This window comes from Zeugodacus cucurbitae, chromosome 5 (genome assembly GCF_028554725.1).
Source record: "Zeugodacus cucurbitae isolate PBARC_wt_2022May chromosome 5, idZeuCucr1.2, whole genome shotgun sequence".
Lineage (NCBI taxonomy): Eukaryota > Metazoa > Arthropoda > Insecta > Diptera > Tephritidae > Zeugodacus > Zeugodacus cucurbitae.
The window spans coordinates 33467175-33488568 of record NC_071670.1 but is presented as its reverse complement, the minus strand read 5'-3'; the positions used below and the strand labels follow the sequence as shown (position 1 = coordinate 33488568).

The following is a 21394-nucleotide window of genomic DNA, read 5'->3' as shown; positions in this document are numbered from 1 at the left end:
CACAACGCGAAATTAAGAATTAAATTAGCGAATACTAATAATGTGCTTGTGTTGGTGGGTGTAAAGTGGAAATTGGCCTCCAAATATTATAGAACAGTTTAAGCTTGTGGAAGAAGAAAATAAAATTGGAGGAATGCCACAAAAATATGAGGGCGCGACTTTTTTGATTCCATTTTCGTATTATTATTAAACATATTAGATTTGATATTAAATAGATGGAAATAATGTTCACACATTCATTGCACGCTTTTTCCCCCGACCACTTGTTGGGTTTTCCCTACGACGCACACTGTTGGAAAATGAATTTGAAATTTGAATTTTTCGGAGCAAACGAAAATCAACACTTGCCTTGACGTCAGTCAGTGGCACTCATTGCAATGGCCAGCCAATTGCGAGAATTTATGACTTTTAATATCTCGAAAAATGTGAAAAGTAAACAAAGTAACAGTAAATGAACACTGGCGGTGGCGAATGGTGCGCGAAGCCAAAAGCAAGGCGTCGCGGCACTGCTCGTACCTTTGGGCCGACACTTCTTGCGGCCACTGTACAAACGTGTGTATTTTTGGCTGCAAAACAAAACGGAAAATCGGAAAACAAAATTTCGTATGAAACGTCGTCTTCGCAATTGATGTGGGCTTCTCGCAGCTCTTCCAAAAATTTTCAAAATACGAAAAATACTTAAACATTTTATTGAGTTGCAAAAGCGACTGACGACAGTTTGCCATTTAACGGCTGGCGGTGTGTGTGGTGAAATTTGTGTTTATTTGGAGAAGCTAATTTGGGAAATAAGCTCTTTAGCATTTCACTTTACGGCTGCTTTTGGTGTTAATTTGTTGTGAAAATCATCGAATTTGCGAATTTTAAATTCGATTTCATTCGAAATTTCGACAAAAAATGGCAACGCAATCGCCAGCCTGCGGATATTGCCAATATTAAGCGTTTATTATGTGTGAATCGATTTGATGTTATGTGAAAAGTGTGCAGGAGCTTTCTGCAACCAGTGGCCATAAGCAAATTTAAATAGTGATCAGTAACGACTGAATCAGACAAATAAGTTGTAGTTGTTGTTTTATGTGAAATATTCTAAAATGTGCGATTCGCATAATGAGCTTTTGCGACAAACGCAGACACCGCAAATGATGGTGAATGAACAAGGTGAGATAAATCTTCAATATCTAACCAAATAGCATTAGGCAAAGTTGTGAGATTTTAGTTTTCAGGTTTGAAAGTGAGCATATTTATGAAGACTGCAACGAAATTGTGTTGCGCAACAAAATCCAGGGAAATGAATATTTTTTTATTAAACTAAATGCGTTTAATAAGACGTACAGTAGAAAATAATAATTAAAAGTGTTGGCAGCTATTTAAAATTTTGAAAGAATAAAAATTGATAAAAAATAAGAATTATGATCGCATTTTGAGGAGGGTTATTATCTCTTAAACTGTTTTTATAAAATTAAATTTTAAGTAAAAATAATATATAAGGGAAATAAACACTGTCTAAATTAATATAAATTAATAGCTTTAAGAAAGTCAACAGTTCTAATCATTTGTAAGAATTATTCTGTTTTCTTCTGCTGCTTATCGACAGAGTACTGTATATAACATAACATACCGTCGCAATAATTTTTTTTCAAAATTAATATTTCGGACATCTTTTTTCACGGCCAAACATTTTCCTGTTTTACTGTTTACACACGAAAATTTGTTCTGCTACTTTTCAGCCGAACACTTAATTAACACGATTTTTAATGCGATCACCCACAGACAGTTTGTAAACAAATACATTTTATTGTTTTAAGCAATAAAACTGCATAGTTAGATTTAATAAAATCAACACAACACAGACAAACATAAAACCATTAAAATATCTACGGATTTTCGTTTCATAAGGAAAGGATGAGATATAAAGTCAAATAAAACCGTTGAGTTGTTTGAACAATATTCTATAATTAAGGCATTTATTTAGCAAACAAAAGAAAGAAATATTTTGGCTTGTTGACATTTGTAACTAAGGAGTTGATAAGCACGGGCGGAGCGGATCATTAAATGGCGCCTCAGACTATATCCAGTGTTTTAAATGGAATTACTTTAATACTATATGTTTATCATGCTCACACTAGAAATGAAAGCATTGTTGATAAATGCACAATGGAAATCGAAGTAGAATTTCCAAGCTAACAAAAATTGAAATACCATTGTAAGAGTGGCATAAATGTACAACCTTAAATTCGACATATTTTTGCAGTTGTTCAGTCAGACCCCAGATCATGGAACAGGACTGATATTCTGAATAGGGAATGCTGACGTTTGTCTACGTAAACACATTAATGCTTCGGAGTCTAAGGTACTGTGGACTAAGCTATTAGATGTGGACAGAAGAAGGCTTCCGTATTTTAACTGACGATACCTTAACCTACATTATAGTCTCATTAACGCTGCAGAGGTCACGTATATGAGTTGCCAAAATTAGTGAAATACAATTACTGCAAAAAAAATAGTATTTCTAAGCTAATTCACACAAGAATGTCAAATATTCACAATTTTAGTGTTTATTTACAAAAACAAAACATATAAGTATACATTTTACGCTTCACGGCGTAAATAAATAAACATATATTATATTTAGAAAAAGTAAATTTGCATGAACGAATATACATATGTACATATGTGCTTTCGCCAGTCAACATTGCGCCGCTGTCGCACACCAAAGGTCCAATATTCCACAAGTGCTCAATCAACAGCAGGAATTGCTTGACAGCAGCTATTCGCACCGAAGAGGGCGTGCACTGAAAGGAGGAGTGTCAAGTCAGTGGTTTTTGGCATATACACACAACCTCTCGGCCGCTTGGGCTACCAACAGTGGCGGTCATGAAACTGTCGTTGCCGAGCAATTCCATGGGGAAAGGAGTGCGACGGTGCTGAAAGGGGACAGCGCAAAATAAACAAAATAATCACACAACCAGAAAGCATTTTGAGTACCGTAACAAGTCGCTTTCAGCTGTGCGAAGATGTTTAGCGTTGTCGAATGCTACCGATGTTTGTTCTTTGTGCACAGGCAATTTTTATGGACATAAATAATATTCTCTTTATTTTATTACATAAATAAGGCAGATCGCTATGAAATAATTTTATGAAAATTGTTATTTGCTGTTTGCCTCCATAGGATAGAGGGTCTCTTTTAAAACTGTGCCTCGATAGTAAAATTTTAAGTTTTGTATCTTGATCTGGTCGAAAAGTTCGATTTATGGAAGAAGATTTGTATGAAATTTCAATTCTATTACCAATTCAAGAGTTCGGGTTATGGAGAACTTCGAGTTACGGAAGTTCCACTGTAAATATATAAAACATGATCCCTATGTAGCAACAAAATTATAAAATTCACAATTATTATACTACTATTATACTATTACTAATTTCCATATGTCACACATAAAAAGGGGGTTTAAACTGTCCAAGTATCCCCTTGGATCTGACACTCGTGCCTCTGAACTGTCATTATCCCATCTCGTTTTGTTTATTTTATTTTGTTTGACTGGTGTGAAACTGAGAATCTCATAAAACCGAATTTTGGCAAGTGTCCAAATGTGTGCGAACGCCTGCCACGAATTGCCAATGGCCAAGAATTTTCACTGACAACAATAAAAACTATTGGTTCTTTATGATTGTTTGGCATGACTCAATTTGACCGATGATGATTCTTTGAATGTTATCGTCAATGTTTGACACCTCTGGTGTTGTAGGTTTTGTTGTTGTTCGATTTTGTTGTGATCACTGCAGATAACATCGAAACAAGTGTGCTTAGAGATGCATACAGTTTGTGAATTATTAAATTTTGAGTGTCACAACAACTGGCTGTTGGTTTAGGTGATTATCTCTATTTTGGGGTCAGCACAGGCAATCAAATTTCGGATAAAAAAAAATCGAATTATTTATATAGAATATTACATATCTATATCTATATATAGTATTATCTATTATATTTTATATATAAATTCTCATAATTTCCTCTTTTATTGCAGATAGCCCCCTGGGCACCCCCACCAAACTGGCACATCAATTTTGGTTCTCATATCCGCCACCGGGCGCTGGCGGAGGCTCTTCCAGTGAGTTCACAACCAATAACTACCGTTTATGTTTATATATATTCTTGTTGTTTTTGTATCAATTTTAATATGAAACAAAATGAAAAAAAGCGCATAAAACTCATAAAAAATAATTTCTGTTTGTCAGAGTTCGCGCATATTACAATAATATATGTATATTTTTCGGTTGTACTACCGCATAAGATTTGTTGTAATCACTAAATGTTTATTTTTGTTAAAATAACAAATTTTATTTGTCTTTGCATAACTCCTACTCGTACTCGTACTCGTATACTCGTGTATTGGTGTTGTCTTTGTTTTTTGTATTTGTGATTTTGGATATGTGGAAATTATGGTGCAAGTGCAATGGATTGGAAACCAAAACTACTAATCAAAATAAATAATAAACTATTTAAATATATAGTTAAGCATAAAATTATAATTTCGATTACTTAAAAACATTTAATTATTATTTTTTTATGAATTTTACAAAACATTTCTAAAAGATTAACAAATGAAAACATTTCAAAATCAGCGTTCCATACAATTTCATTTTTGAGAGTAGGTTAAATAAGATTCTTACCATTTATCACATCTATATATATAAAAATGAATGCCATTTTTCGTTGTGACTTTATAACTCAAGAACGGGCTTACCTATCCAAACCAAATTTTTAGGCTTTGTTTGGACTATTCAGTAGATGGTTTGTGTTTTGAAATTTTAAGAATCGGATACCAGGGTCTCGAGAAATAGGCCAAAACGTGGACCCGGGTAACCCTAGGATGTGTTAGTACAATATGGGTAGCAAATAGAAGCTGTTGATGATTTCTATAGTATAGAGTATTTTTGATGCCGCTCCGTGACTAGGGTCTCGAGATATCGGCAAAAATGTTACAAAAATTTCACCACACATATGTTACATTTTTTTTTTTAATTAACTCGTACCTATTGGAAAGCTGAAAAGCGTTCAATGTATGGTGGAATTATTTTAAAAAACACACCAAAAACCCATTTGTTTGGTCAGATTCATCCCACTTAGCCAGCGGATTATACGTTTTCATATTAACATACATACATCAATAATAGTTTAATCATTTACTGAAGATATGTGTCTACGGATTGCAAATAAAACATTAGTACAATTGGGTATGACCGCACCAAATCGTGACATGCATGATCTATTTGATCGTGAATTGCAACGTGAGCAGGAATTCAATTCTAATGATTTGCGTTTATTTGTACAATCGAATATAACCAAAATGAATATTCAGCAAAAACATGTCTATGACAAAATCATGCAAGCCATTTCCAATAATGCAGGTGGGTTATATTTCTTGGATGCACCTGGTGGTACAGGCAAAACGTTCGTTATATCACTGATTTTAGCCACTATTCGATCGGAACAGAAAATTGGATTGGCACTTGCATCTTCGGGAATTGCTGCTACATTATTAGAAGGTGGTCGGGCAGCACACTCTGCATTAAAATTGCCATTGAATGTACAGGTGATTGAAACTCCAACTTGCAATATTTCGAGAAATTCTGCTATGGCAAAAGTTCTGCGATTAACGTCAATTATTTTATGGGATGAGTGTACAATGGCGAATAAAAAATTACTAGAAGCATTTAATCGAACAATGCAAGATTTACGTGGTAACCAACAGCTTTTTGGTGGTGCTTTGATATTACTGTCAGGGGATTTTCGACAAACATTGCCTGTCATTCCTCGGTCAACTCCTGCTGATGAAATTAATGCCTGTTTGAAGTCATCAGTTCTTTGGAGATATGTACAAAAATTGACACTGAACATTAATATGCGTATTCACCTACAAAATGATTCAGCTGCCCATGAGTTTTCAAAACAATTGTTACAAATTGGTGATGGCAAAATACAAATCGACAGAACCAACGGATTGATCACTGTACTGAACAATTTTTGTACAATTACGAAATCGATAGCTGAATTGATTGAATGTGTTTTTCCAAATATTCTTCAGAATTACAGAAACCATGATTGGTTGAGAGAACGCGCCATTTTAGCACCGAAGAACATTCATATCAATGACATTAATTTTCAAATTCAAGCAAAACTCCCAGGCGTAGTCACGACATATAAATTAATTGACAGTGCTATGAATCAAGATGAGGCAATGAATTATCCAACTGAATTTTTAAATTCATTAGAACCGGCTGGTATGCCACCGCATTTATTGAATCTGAAAGTGAGTTCTTTGATTATATCATTGCGAAATACTAATCCACCAAAACTGTGTAATGGCACCAGATTGGCAGTGAAAAATGTATTGCCAAATTTGATTGAAGCAACGATCTTAGCTGGTAAATCAAAAGGAGAAGTTTGTTTAATACCGTGTATCCCTATGATTCCAACTGATATGCCATTTGAATTCAAACGATTACAATATCCTGTTCGTTTATCATTTGCGATGTCCATCAACAAAGCTCAAGGGCAAACACTTAACGTTTGTGGTGTGAATTTGGAGGAATCATGTTTTTCACATGGCCAACTTTATGTTGCCTGTTCCAGAGTCGGTACCCCCAGCCGTTTGTTTATTCATGCTCAAAATGGAAAAACAAAAAATATTGTTTATCCAAATGTTTTGGATAGCTAGCAAATAATTAAATAAATATTTTTTTATAAAAATGAGTTTGATTTAATATTTCACTTTAAACGTAGCGAAGCACGTACCGGGCCGCTATAAATATTATAAGTATTCATTGTATTGCTTTCAAAAAATCATAAAGTTCTGCTTATCTGTAACACCACATTCATTGACTGTTAGGCGGTACAAAGTTCGCCGGGTCAGCTAGTATGATATACGATATATTGATAGTCCCAATTATGTTCCTATTAATACCATAGTTCGTGAGAATAAAGGCACTATATGTCGTAGAAATACTCTGGTCTGTTCAGTTGACCAATTTCAGTAGCCGTCATCGATTCGAAAGTTCTTTGCCCGCTAGTTTTGAGCGCTGCTCTCCTGGCAAAACCATTTACAAACAATTTAGTAATTTATGAATAAGCTGAACCATTGAAATATGACTAATATCTAACGAGAAGATTTAGCAGACCAACAGCAGAGTTGCATTGAAATATATGCTAGTGAAAGCTAAAGAGCTTTTATTACTTGTTCGCTCAACTGTCATTACTTTTCAATGGATTGTATTTCTACATCGTTTTTGGAATGTTCGATATACTTAGATGTTGAAGAAACATTATACACGAATATAATTGAAAGAGATGTTTTCCCTTGTTTTTTCTATCAATTAACGCAAGTGAAAAGAAATAAACGAATAACAATATAGTTATCATATAAAAGGGCTTCAGTTGAATTTACATTGATACATACTTTTGAGAACAGTTGCCAACTGTTGAATTTTGTAATAAAACTTTGTCGATAGATGATATATTATGACTGAGGTTTTAAAAAATCTTTGTGGGAGATATTGCTAAGAGGGATTGACATCCGACTTTTTTTGGTTTAATACACAATATATAAATAGGTATGAAATGTAAAATATTTAACAAGACTTACAGTTATGTTTCAGGAAAGTTACCATATTTTAAATTGCATAATTTCGGGTCAAAAAGATTTCTAATTTCTAAAATGGTCACCAATTGTTTTCTTCAAAATGAAGGGTATTTAGAAAATCGAAAGTAAGTACAAAATTATTTTTTGAGAACCTTGTATTTGAGAGAATAGAACTCAAACGTTGTCCGTCTACTATTCCCTAAAGAACTATTAAAATCTTCTTTATTTAAAAAAAGAAGAAGAGAAATAGGTCACTTCATTCCAATACATTTTCTTATTCATTGTAATATATTTGGGTAAATCTTCAACTTCTTTTTTGTGTTTTGTAGCTGGAAATATATGTGAACCATTATTTTGCTATTTGAGTATGAATATATGTTTATTCTTTTCTTTTACGCAATATTTATATAAATATTGTATAATTAATAGTAAAGATTTTAATGTATTTGTATTTAAATATGTGTTCTTTCAATTTAGGGTTCCTCCACTTTTAGTCCAATAAGTCACAACCACCAAGTAAAAAATTGTAAACAAACACACGTGTAGAATGAAAAGTTGAAAAGTGTACAATAACAAACAAAAAATAAAGTACAACTTAACGTTAACGTAAACAAATAAACGTAATCGTTCACGTAATCGTAATCGTACCCATAGAACAAACAATTTTTAAACACTAACTTAGAGGTAAGGCTTGAAAACTGTAAGCAACAATTTATAGCGAAATTCAAACTAGTTTCTTATTTGAGTTTAGCATTTTTTGTCTTACTTACAACCTAGTTTGCTGTGCTGTTTTGATATCGAACATTTGCGTCGAATTTTATTTGCTATTTGTTTGCATAGCAAAGTACGAACTTTTAGTGCGTTCATTTTCTCGTTTCTCTTGTTTTTGTTGTATTTTGTTAGTATTTGCTGATGCTAATGCCTCTCCATATAGTTTTTGTATAATACTTTTATGAGTAGTGACGTTAAATTAAATTTAAATAAATAAATGTTTAAATGCGACCCTTAATTATTTTCCAAATATCTCATGACATTAAATTGTTTTCTTTAGTGCCGAAATTGCTTTGGATTTCTTCATATTTTCATTCTTCAATTATTTGCTTTTTATCATAATTTCAAAGTGCAAAATAAGAGAAAGCAATGACTTCATGCAATTATTACTATCATTCTATCTATATTCGAGGCATATATGTATAAGTATCACAGGGAGAAATAAAAATGCATGCAACTACGACACTTAATCGGTGAGAGAAGTTTCCATAGATATAAAAGTATGTATTATATACAAAGCAAGAATATGTAAAAATATTAATTTATGTGTTTCCACGTTCCCTGAACTTATTCAAGCACAATATTTAGGTAAACTTTAACAAATTTCGGAAATTATTTTAATCAGTTTTGCCGCAACTTATACCAACCCCAAACATTTTAAAGAAGAAACTTAAATTACCGGAAAGCTTCAATGAAAAATCTTTATTTTTTTCGTTGTACTAAAATAAACATCGGAAATCGAAATCTAGTTTTAGCGTCAAGTATCTAAGTATTGTAGGTTTTATTGTCATCTATGGTCAATAGAGAGTTCTTGTTTTATGCGATTTATACTTTATACGATTTATACGATTTGAACTTTAAAGAATTCCGCTTTTTGCACTTTAATCAGTGCTTTATAAAATGTGGTACAATCATCGGATTTAGTTCAAATATCCGCCGTTTCGTTCGATAATCTGTTTCCATCTAAACGGCAACTTCATAATACCCCCTCGTAAAAGCTCCTCTACTTATTTGGATCGGACAGCTACTTTTCACAAGCCTCTTTTGAGTTCAACTTTACGGCACCAAGGGCGTTCGCCATGGACAGAAACAGGTGGTAATTACTTGGCGCTATGTCCGGGCTATATGGTGGATGCGATAAAACCTCCCACCTCCGCAGCTTCTTACGAGTCATCAACGAAGTGTGTGTTCTGGCGTTGTCCTGGTGCAACACTGTACCCTTCCTGTTAGCCAATTCTGGGCGCTTCTGGTCGATGATTCGACCACGCCGTTTTCGCTTGATATTGTCCGCTTCAAAAATGGATCGGGTTCGTTCCGTTTCAGCAGCACATCACAGTCGTTGATTCGGTGCAGAAGGTTTTTTTGAGTCAAATCATGCGGCACCCAAACATCATGCTTTTTTGTGTATCCAGCTTTCTGCAGATGGTTTAAAATGGTTTGGGAGTCACGAGATGCCACATGCCGGTCTAACTCGATGTTTTCGATGATTTGATCGGTATTCGCCGTCACAGGTCTTCCGCCGGCTGGCTTATCCATGGTGTCGTTTTCACCCGCTCTGAATCGTCGAAACCATTCCTCCGCAGTTCGAAGTGATAGAGTACCATCCCCCAAAACACCATTACCTTTTAAAAAAGAAAAGAGAATAAGAAATATTTCTCCGATTAAAGATTGTTTTTGTTTGCTCAGGATGCTTTAAAAACAAATGGAATATTCTCAATTCTAAGTTCTTGGAAGTTAAGAAAATACATACCAACTGTTCATTTCGGAAGAAATTGAAACGAGTAGCTGATATTTATTCGCCAACATGAAAATAATCGAAGCACTTGAGAGCAAATTAAGTCAAAAGTAGGTCAATTGGTTTTAAACTACCAATGTATTTGTTAAACTACAAACACATTAACTGCATTATGGATCAGCTGATTTGAAGAGTGAGTTGGGGTAAGTGAATTTATGACGCAAATATAATTCAATTTCATGCATATTAATCACAATCAAGGAGACTTGAGTGCAATTATTTCGATCTAATAATTTTCATATATTGGCTGTTGAAATTAAGTAAAAGTAATGCGAATATAAGTATGTGTTAAATATAGGAGTATTGGAATGGTTCTATTTTGAAAACATCTAATGAGAGAAATTTTATTATATTTATTACTAAATTCAAAATTAGCTGATTCTAATAGCGTTTTAAGAGCATCCAAATAAATTGATCAATTAAAATTTTTATTAACAAACCGATACGATAGCCGATCGATAACCGATCAGCTGTTATACGTTTTTGGTTTTGCTTTGGTAAGTGTCATGAACTGATTAATATCTTTTAGCAGCGACATCTACCGTAGCTTTTTTTATCAAAAAATTCAGCCAATCGCAGACAAAGAACGTATATCGTCCGTCTTTGTCGCAAAGAATCATTTGATTTTCAAGTTCAAAATTCAATTTAAAATAAGTGTAGCTTTAATTTTGTATGGTAAAACGATCTTAATAAGCTTTTTTATCGAGCAGAAGCCGGTTAATTGATCAATTAGCTCTTGTTTAAAAACGATATAAGAATAGCTGTTTGTAAAGGCTTATTACCATATATATTTTAGAAAGCTTTTAGTGGCTCTTTTACATTTTTACATACAGTTATTGTACATAACTTCATATCATTCTAAAGATAACACAAAAAGTTGCACGTTCCAACTAAGATAAAGCTACTCAAAATAATGAAATACAAGTTTAATTCACGTCATTTCAAATCCGTTAAAAGGCTAGACAAAATCTCAGAAATACATTCGGTGATTTTAATATGACTTCGGCATACAACAAGCATTTATTTACAATTCCGATTTGGGACCTATTTTGTTATATAACAGGGTGGATAGGGTATAGGCCGATTTAAAATTGTTAGACGAGCAAAGAAGATAATTAGAACAAAGGAGATGATTTGTATATTAGTTAAGAATGTCAACTTATTGTATGCGGTATACATATACATATCACGTTTGGACAATAATATTGACGTTATTCGAACAGCTTTAATCCCTTGTAGTAGTATGCTACATATCATTGCAAACTCAAATATTTATTTATGTTAATATGTAAAATTATTTCGATCCGAAGCACTTGTTTTAATCTAACTAACTTCAAAACCAATTCTCTTAAGTAATACTGTTTTGCATTTTGAAAACACAATTTGAAGGCCATAAAGCAGCCTCTGCATTTGTTGTTCGGGTAAGAGAGAAACGAATTAATTCGCAAAGTCAACTGAATTTACAGCAACCCGCAAATATACTCAAACCAACTGCAAACGTAACCATTATAAATACGAGTGGTTGGTTAAGAGTCGCTTTATGTGGCACAAATGCAATTATTCATGCGACTTGGAAATGTATAAAACCAATTAAGGGGCGAAATCCACAGAAAGCAAAGGAATTTTGTGATTAATGAAAACGGCTGCGATTTAATGAAATATTCGAAGGTCAAATGTACTTACTATTTCCTTTTTGGAAAAGGTTTAAAAATTATAAAAAGAAATTTCAATTACGAATCTCATTCACTACATTAATCATAATTATTCATATTTGTTTGAATTTGGTTCCACTATAATTATGCGAAGTATATTGTAACGTTGATAATCAATTGGCGATCTGTGGTTGTTTGTGTGGAATTTGTTGAAAACGTTCGATGAGAAAATACTTTTGTCTTCCTCTGAATGTATAGGTATAATTTTGGGAATAAGTTGATGATAATATAATTCTTTAAAAACTAAATGAATAAAAAAATCTTTTATTTTTTGTGCAGTTCAAAAAATGTTTTAGTGGTTTGATTTTTAATTTGGTTTATCTTCGAATTTTAAGTTTTACATTGCCCTCCGTTGAGTATTTCATACCATAATTTTCACATTTTTTTAATGGCTCACGACTGCTTCTGATTTTTCACTTTTGTGCCCGATCTCGCGATTTGAATATCCTTCCACATTGTAAAGATTGATTTGTGCTTTTTTGAGTCACTGAGGTTTTTTCAGGAATCGTGATAAAATCTTAAACATTTGTATAATTATGAAACAGTTTTATTCTTTAATTAACCTAAAGATACCAATTTGCAATAATCCAATTATATGAATACAAAAACACATGAAACCAGTTTTATGTATCCAAAAGCCTTTTATTGCTTGCTATACCACAGAGGGGCAAAACCAAATGCAATTAATTGCGACGTCTCTGGGGTAACAGGAAATGAGAGTGTAGCTGTGTGTGTATTGATAGCTTTTGGGTTTTGTTTTGGCATAATTTATGAATGTCCAACTCTTGACATTTATTTCATATTTATTTGATTTAATTTTTAATCAGACGCTAATTGATGCCATCACCAAAGCTAAATCAATTATTAATAACGGTCGAAATGGATAATCACATTAAAATTTCGGAAGTATATGTGTTGATATACTACATACAACAGTTGTCAGGTTATTAGCAACGACAAAGTTTCTGAGATATTTCGCTGTGGCATCGCTTGTGGAAAAATTGTCGAGATCGGACTATAAATTTTCAAGGACCCGGATATCGAACGTGAAAAACTCAGTGCCTAAGGGTAATTTTTCATCACAAATATCGGTAAATATCTAAGATATTTTAATTTAATTCAGGCGGAATCTTTTTCTTCTAATACAGTATCTCTGTACCAGAAATGGTTAAAATCGGGATATAACTTCTCCTAGCTCCCATATACCTAATTATAGGTTTCAGGAATTACCTCAGCCCTAATATACTACACATAGAGATTTTCGTTATTCTATTGGATTATATGCCGAATATCTGGGTGAAATTGTGTTCCCTCAATATTATTACATCAATAAATTGCGAAAGTAAAAAAAATTGGTTTGCACCCAAACTTAGACTTTGCTTACTTGTTTTTAATTACTATTTGGTTATAACACCTTTTCTCTTTTACTGATCTATGTCGTCATCAAGCAAGCAATATTCTACCAAACACCGAATACTTGTTTTCTTGGATATTTCGACTTAAATACGTCCTGAATTTTTCGTAAAATACCAGTGAAACTCTTTTTTACTAACTAAGTACTCTCTTTTTCACTAAGTAACGCTTGTACTGTTTTGAAAACATTAAAAGAAGTTCAATTGCAGCAAACCAACTTTGAGGGAATAAAATAACGGAAAATTTAGGAATTTTACTCTTATTCTAATCAATCCCTATCAAAAGGAAGCGTTGCTAATTAGTTGACAACAGCTGTACGTTGACTAAATTATTTATTTCTAATCAATGAAATCGTTGGGAGAAAAATATCAGATTATAATTAATGAAGGATATTTATATAGAATAATTTCGTATGTATATACAATTTTTTGCTACAATTTACGCGCCTCCTTACTAAAGTACTTAGCAATAAAACTGTAAATATTAATATTTTGTGGTACTAAATTATTTTTTTGGAATTACACCTATTAACTCTATTTTATATAGAATATAATTCATCCATAAATTTTAGCTTTCAATAATAGCTAGTATGTTTATATGTTAATTTTATATTAAACATAAATAAATAAATAAACTTTTTAGTAGCATGTCGAAATCCGAAAAACATTTTTCTTTTTAAGTGAAAGCATGTTTGACATTCCAATCCTTTGTCTTGAATGCAATTGCATGCAAATTTTGAATAAAAGCATTACGTTTTACGTTTCCATTACGTGAATGATGTTTGCGACAAGCAAAAAGAAATGCAATCTGAAAATTCGTTTAGTTAAATTTGATCGATACAAACTTGATTGTAATTGAATTGCAGACAGCAAAACATCGCAAACGGACGAGGAGAAGCAACGCGACCGACAGCGCAGCGAAGCGAAGAAAGAGGAGCAGGACGCCATCAATTACAAGGTGAATATAGCACACAGACACTCTCGCAAAACCATATAAAAGAATATGCATAGACAAACATACATACACTCATATATACACATTCAAAACTACAACGATATCAAAGATGAAAGAAAGACACGACGCCTGTTGCGATTCCATTTTATTATAAGTTTCTAAGGAATGGTTTATTAAAACAAAACACACACTCCCTCACTTACCAACCAATGGATTCTAAATGTACCCAATCTCTTCTCTCCTGCGTGTGTTTTGCAGCGCGACAAAGAGGCACGTGAGGCGCGTTTGCTCGATTTGGAGATTCGACGACAGCAGAAACGTGAGGAGCATAAGCAACAACATCAGTTGCAACAACAACAACACCAGCAGCAGCAACAATCACAAGCAGGCAGGAGCGAGAAGAGTCCACCCACGACATCGGGCCAGTCACAACAACAACAACAGCTATTACAACAACAGCAGCAGCAGCAGCAACAACAACAGCAAGTGACTGGCGCTGGCAGCAGCAGTAGCGGCACGACCACAGCGCCCCGCATACCAACGCCACCAGATCGTTCGTGTCCGCCGGCATTTCGCAGTCGATCCATCGAGCGTGAGCTACACTACGAGCGCAAAAGGTATTCGGCACCGGAAGCAGCCAAAATCGAGGTGAGTGCACGACGAGTATGTGTTTGTGTGTGTCAAGCTTTGGCTTGAACGTGATTGCAATTTCCGTATGTTCAGTGCCCAGAGTGGAGAGCTCATTAAAAAAGGCAATTGCGGTTTTATTTTATATTTATATCTCTTTTTTCATTCACGCCTCATCACAGTTTACTTTTTAATTTGCTTCGATAGCGATTGCTGATTGCCTGCTCGTTTTACTTCTCTCTCCTTTCGTCGCGTTTCACTATATTCATATGTTCATGGAGCCTATTTAAATTACTTGAATATTTCTCTTTTATCTCTTTTGCGTGAATTTATTGTAGGAGGGTGTAAGCACGACACCATCACCGCAGGCTATAACTGGACCGCCGCCAGCCACACATCATTCGGTGGTGGCGGGCCCTCCGGCAACAGCAGCAGCTGCTACAGCTGCTATAATCCCAATATTACCGCTTGGAGTTGCCACCTTGCGTGATGACTCCACGGAGTCGGAGCAATCCGTGACATGTGCGCAGGCTCAGCCAGATGCGTATCATCGCATTATGTAAGTTCATAAAATACTTTGATTTATTTATATACATATATGTATATCTATAAATTAATAATTACCGTAACGGAAGTGGATAAACAGAATTGTTGCCCATATGTAATACAAATGTCTAATGTAATGTTATGTTTGTAGTTTCTTACAATTCACAACCCAAACGTGCTACACTTAGTTAGTTGAGGTCAAAAGGGAAAGCATTTTGCAATTATCTGCTCACTGCTGCATGAAGTGGCCACCAGTGGCCAACATTGCAGAACTAATGAAATAATCGATTCTTGATTTCGTGTAGCACACACCAACACACACACCCAAGCCAAACACATATCGATTTTCCAAGTGTGAATTTTTATACTCTCGCAACCAGTTGCACAGAGTATTATAGTTTTGTTCACCTAACGGTTATTTGTGTCACCAAGAAATATAAGAGTTAGATATAGGGTTATATATATATAAATGATCAGGATGACGAGTGGAGTTGAAATCCGGATGTCTGTCCGTCCGTCCGTGCAAGGGATAACTTGAGTAAAACTTGAGATATCTTAATGAAACTTGGAACACATATTCCTTGGGACCGTGAGAGAGTTGCTTTCGAAAATGGGCAAAATCGGTCCACTGCCACGCCCACAAAATGGCGAAAACCAAAAACACATAAAGTGTCATAACTAAGCCATGAATAAAGTTATAACAATAAAATTTGGAATAAAGGATTGCACTAAGAAGGGGCATATTTGGATGTAATTTTTTTGGGGAAGTGGGCGTGGTCCCGCCCCCAAATTGGTTATTTGTATATATCTCGCAAACCAATGAAACTATATAAACCACACTTTCTGCAGTCGCTTTTTTTAGCCACTTCCTTATACAGTCCAAAAATGAAAGAAATCGGATAATAACCACGCCCACCTCCCTTTTGTATGGGTAGGTTGAAAATTACTAAAAGTGGGTTAACTCACTAAAGAAAAACGTCAGAAACACTAAATTTCACATAAGAAATGGCAGATGAAAGCTGCACTCAGATTTTTTTACAAAATGGAAAATGGGTGTGGCGTCGCCCACTTATGGGTCAAAACCATATCTCAGGAACTACTCGACCGATTTCAATGAAACTTGGCTTGTAATAGTTTCCTTACCTCCCAATAATATGTTGTGAAAATTGGCCAAATCACTTCACAACCACGCCTACTTCCTATATACCAGAACTTAGAAGATGATCTGAATCGTTTACTTTTCAATATATAAAGTAAGCACTAGTGAAGATATCGGTGCAAAACTTTGCACAAATACTGTATTTATAGTGTGGCAGGCCATTTCTAAAAATCGGACCATAGGTTTTTAAGGCCCCATATATCGAACACAAGGACCTCGGTGCTTCTAACCTAATATTAGGGTTTCCAACTTTCGATGGACTTTATACAATATATATGACGAATATGTGGGTCAAATTGTGTATTATATAATATAAATAAAGTTAAATAAATAAATTGTGAGAGTATAAAATGTTCGGTTGCACCCGAACTTAGCCTTTTCTTACTTATTATTTTTACAATGTCCCTCAATTATAACTAGTATGGTGTATATAACTGGTGATGTTTGGGAGTAGCAATGTGACAATTGTAAATTGTATTGCATTTTTAATGCAATCAGGTTGCCAGAACGCGCTGTAGGGTGGGTAGACTTGCGTTCGGACCGTCGTTTGCTCGACTGCATTCAGCACGGTTGAGTGATTTTGGTGGAAAGGTTAGCTGGTTGGACGCTGCTCGGTTGCTTCGTTTGCTCTTTTGCTGCTTGCTGTAGTTGGTGTGGTTAGTTTTACTGTAAGTGTTGTTTTTTTCATTTTCCGTATTTACCCACACAGGAATACACAGCAATAAACGAAACTTACAAGCGTAGCGTAAGAATCACGAGAGCATTCGGGCTTCAATACACGCTAGCAAATATTCTTGTAAACATATTCACATACAGATATACATAGATGAAAGCTATGCACTTGTTTGGTTTTCGCTTGAAGGCTCTTCCCCACAACTGAGCAGTTAACGCGTCGCAGTCTTATGTAAGTGCTGGTTACAAATGGTGAGTCGTTGGGAGGAAAGCGCAAAGCGTAAAACGAAATAAGGATTGCAAGCGTTCGTGCACTCTGCTGCCGCTTTCTGGTGTAATTCAGTTTATTATTGTTGGCATATATGCTTTTTACTGCTGCCGTGTTTGGTTGTGTGAAGGACAATGTCAAGAGCTCACACCTCGAACTCATTAAGCAATTGGAATTAACAGTATATGCGAATATTTACTTCGATTCTGTAATGATTTTACATTTGCAATGACTTTGGAACCTCGCAACCAAGCACCCGCAGCTTCTGGCGAGTCACCATCGATGTCCTATGGAACACAATTCCTCTGCTATTGACAATGTATATGTCACAATTAAATGTTTGGCAGTAGGGTAACAGCTCATAGCAGATGATTCCCTACCAATCCTACCAAATAATAGCAAAACCTTCCTGGCTCGCCAATGTTTGCTCCAGATTTTGTTGTGATTCAAAAGCGATTTTCAGAAGAAAATTCAATTCGGGTAATCGAAACAGATACTTGTTTCGGTCAGATATGATCGTCGGATTCCAATTCCAATTCCGTATGATTCCAATTACTTTACAACTAGCCTTCTTATGCTTGGTGCGTTTTTGACATCAAAATTACTATTTTTTCTACCATTATTCAAAACTAATTCCTTATACGGAAAGAATATCTACAAATATTAAACATTTGAATGTTTTCTTCGCATTCTATACTTAACTGGAAAATCCACTTGCAAATGTTTTCACAGCAAGAAAAATGCAAAAGTATGAAAACGATTTCCTAAGAGGTTAATGGTTTTCATGTTGTGGCGAAACCTTATCAACTTTTGCATCGCTTTCATCTTTTTCGCTGCACTATTCATGCCTGTTTTCCTTTTTGTATTCACAACAACACAGCAGACACATTTATGAAAAAACAACAAAGCTAAAGTAAACAAAAGCTGTTGCAGTTGTGACAACGTCACAACTCGGCAGCAAGAGACCGACGGTGGCATGCAATTTCAAGCACACATTCTCACACCTGTTAATACACTTGAAAAGCTTGCAGACAACTATAGCACACTTTTATGCGCCGTCACCGAGCCTCGCTTTGTTTTCATTCACTTTCGCGGGTGCTGCCATTGAGAGAAAGCTGCTAGAAATTCATGACAGAATGGATTGAGGTTCGAAAATGCTGATGGAAAATTGGCAAAAAATACGTATACGAAAAATGGAAGAAAGTAAAAATTCCTAAGGTTAATACTCATATTGAATGATAAATAATTAAATTTGGAAAGAAACGTTGACAATCTTCGGAGTTGTCGATTGCAACTCAACAGTCACACGTACAGGTAGAACACTCCTTCCGTTAGCGTCTTTTCTTATCTGTCAATGCGGTTGTCATGTTAAACTATGTTGTGGAAGGACTTGAAAATTGGAAGGACTTGAAAATTGGAATGCTTGAGCATTTCGTGTATCACTGTTACGCAAGTGGCTTAAGTCAGAGATAGAGAGAGAGAAATACGAGTACATAACCAAAAACAGAATAATAACAAATAGCTTGTCTTAAAGAAGTGATTAAGCTAGATCGTAAGATACCAGGAAGCTTTTAAGAAACCCAAATGGAGAACTTAAAATGCAAATTAATGATTTTTTAAATAAAATATTTTAGACTAAAATTATAACTTATCATTATTTTAGATTTATAATATTAATAAATTTTATCTATTGAAATATTGGGTTATATTTTTTAATTAGTGGAAACAAAAAATTTCTTTAACTTCAAAAGTATATATTAATGGAGTTATATTCTTACGAACCTTAGAGAAAAAAATCTGTATATTATTTTACGCCTCCATCCTCTTTTCATCCTTCATCCTTTTCTTTTATCATTTGTAGACACAATTGCCACAGATGTTGGTGGATACTCTGAAGGACATACAATATCCAAATCAATGGAGGAAGACATGCAGTAAATGAAAGGTGAGTTTATTTAGTAATATCTGAATATATGTATATGCTCGTAGAATGGTTAAATGCATACATACATATGTATCGAAATATCATTTTCTAAAAAATATAATTTCGAAATCATATATTCGAAATATCATTTTCGAAAACATATAATTTGAAATGTATACATTTCGAAATATCATTTCTGAAACGTGTAATACGAGGCAATCGTAGCTTCGAGTCATAGGGTGAACCGAAAATCTCAGTGTTCATCTACATAAAGAACTTCTGACATCAATTTTGGTGTAACTATTGCATTAATATTTGCTTAAATTACTCAGTAATGAAAGCACAATGTTGATCCATTTGTTTACCCAACAGGTGAATGCCAGCGTCGACTTCATCATAAGGCAGATTTGTAATTCCCCTGAGTTCATCATGGTTTCATTGTGTCGATCATTGTCGGCACTATTGTGCCGGATGATATGCGGATGTAGAAGTTCATAATGAAAATCGTGAAGGCGATGATTCCCGAAGACCTGTATTTACTCAACAAGGAGGAACTGAAGAACAATCGCAAAGCGTTCGTGGAAGAAAATGTCGTGTGCCCAGTGCGAATATTACTGAGCAACAATTTATAAGATTATGGCTTCAATTCTTCACCATGATTCGCGTGAAGAAATGTGCCGCAAGGAATGGGACACAAAGTATATAAATAATTTAAATTTGTGGTATTAACACAATTCCAGTAGTTTCAATAAAGACTTTAAATAGTAAATATAGGAAAATACAAAAAATGTTTTAAATTTGTGTAACTTAATGAACAAGCAATAATGAGGTGTACGAAAAAGTAAGTATATTTAATAATTTATATAATTTATCAAAATTAATGTTCTAAGATGCTTCTGGTTAAATATTTTTGGTAAATTTCTGTAGAAATCAATCGACTATATTGAATTTTTTTGAAGAAATTCCGTCAGGCTCGTTGGATATGAATCATATTTTACAAATTATCGATGTATGAATGTAATACTTGGATTAATGAAACTCAGAAAAAGTTGAATGGTTGTCAACAACATACTATTAAATTTGTAATATTCTGAAGGGGCTTAACTATAGAATTGTATAAAATTTGAAGATCTTCACCGGTTAAAACTGTTTTTATAAAAAAAATTTATTATCATGGACTTTAATCTTCAGAGCTTTGTGATATAATCATATACTTATATAGCAAATTAATTATTTTTGTCAAATCAAATATCAAATTAATTGCTATGGAGGTTATCTATCGACAGACAGTTACATTTATTTCCTTTGACATTTGGATTGCTGGTTATCCCTCTATGTGGCACTAAAAAAACAAAAACCGAATTTTCAAAAAACTCCTCTTTAAACAAGGTCAAGGTCGAGTGACAGTATGATCAACAACCACTAGCTAGCAAATGATAACATACAACAGTACAAATAATATTGAGCAATACAAAAACAATATACCGTGAAAAATACTAGCACAATTATTTGACGATTTGTCCTCTAGAGCAAACAATTTATTCTAATATGTTGTTGTCACGTTTTTGGTTTGTTTTGTATATTTGTGTGTTCGTAGCTGCTTTTTGGTAAAGAATCTTTTGTGTGAATCTTTTGATGGGTTTTCATTGTTTTGCGAACACTGGTATAAGCAATTTGTGATTTCAAAATGAATTACAGGTAGAGGTGGATTAGTAATGTTGAAATATTACTAAATGAATTTTGAATTTGTTGAAATATGTAGGTTGTGCAAATTTATGTGCAAATTTAGTTTAGTTAATTATCATTTCCTTGTAAGGAGGAAAATATGCGGCTTAATCTAGGACGTATATTACTAACTTAGGTTTATAAAAATCTCGAACTTGAAAAATTACTGCAAAGCAAAAACAAAAAAATAT

General features: G+C 34.1%; 1 protein-coding gene across 2 annotated transcripts; it reads left to right on the top strand.

Annotated features, from left to right (window-relative positions):
- The first annotated feature begins 336 nt into the window (after positions 1–336).
- On the top strand, positions 337–20249 carry LOC105220635 (probable basic-leucine zipper transcription factor Q). Of its 2 annotated transcripts, XM_054232449.1 has the most exons (7): positions 373–1155; positions 4023–4106; positions 14194–14285; positions 14541–14930; positions 15248–15468; positions 19416–19499; positions 19851–20243. In XM_054232449.1, the coding sequence occupies exons 1-6, from the start codon at positions 1089–1091 to the stop codon at positions 19447–19449; spliced, it is 888 nt and encodes a 295-aa protein (XP_054088424.1). In that variant the 5' UTR covers positions 373–1088; the 3' UTR covers positions 19450–19499; positions 19851–20243. The 2 variants fall into 2 exon arrangements, with proteins under 2 accessions (XP_054088425.1, XP_054088424.1); XM_054232450.1 differs by lacking the exon at positions 15248–15468 and having other exon boundaries at positions 337–1155; positions 19851–20249.
- The last annotated feature ends 1145 nt before the right edge of the window (positions 20250–21394 follow it).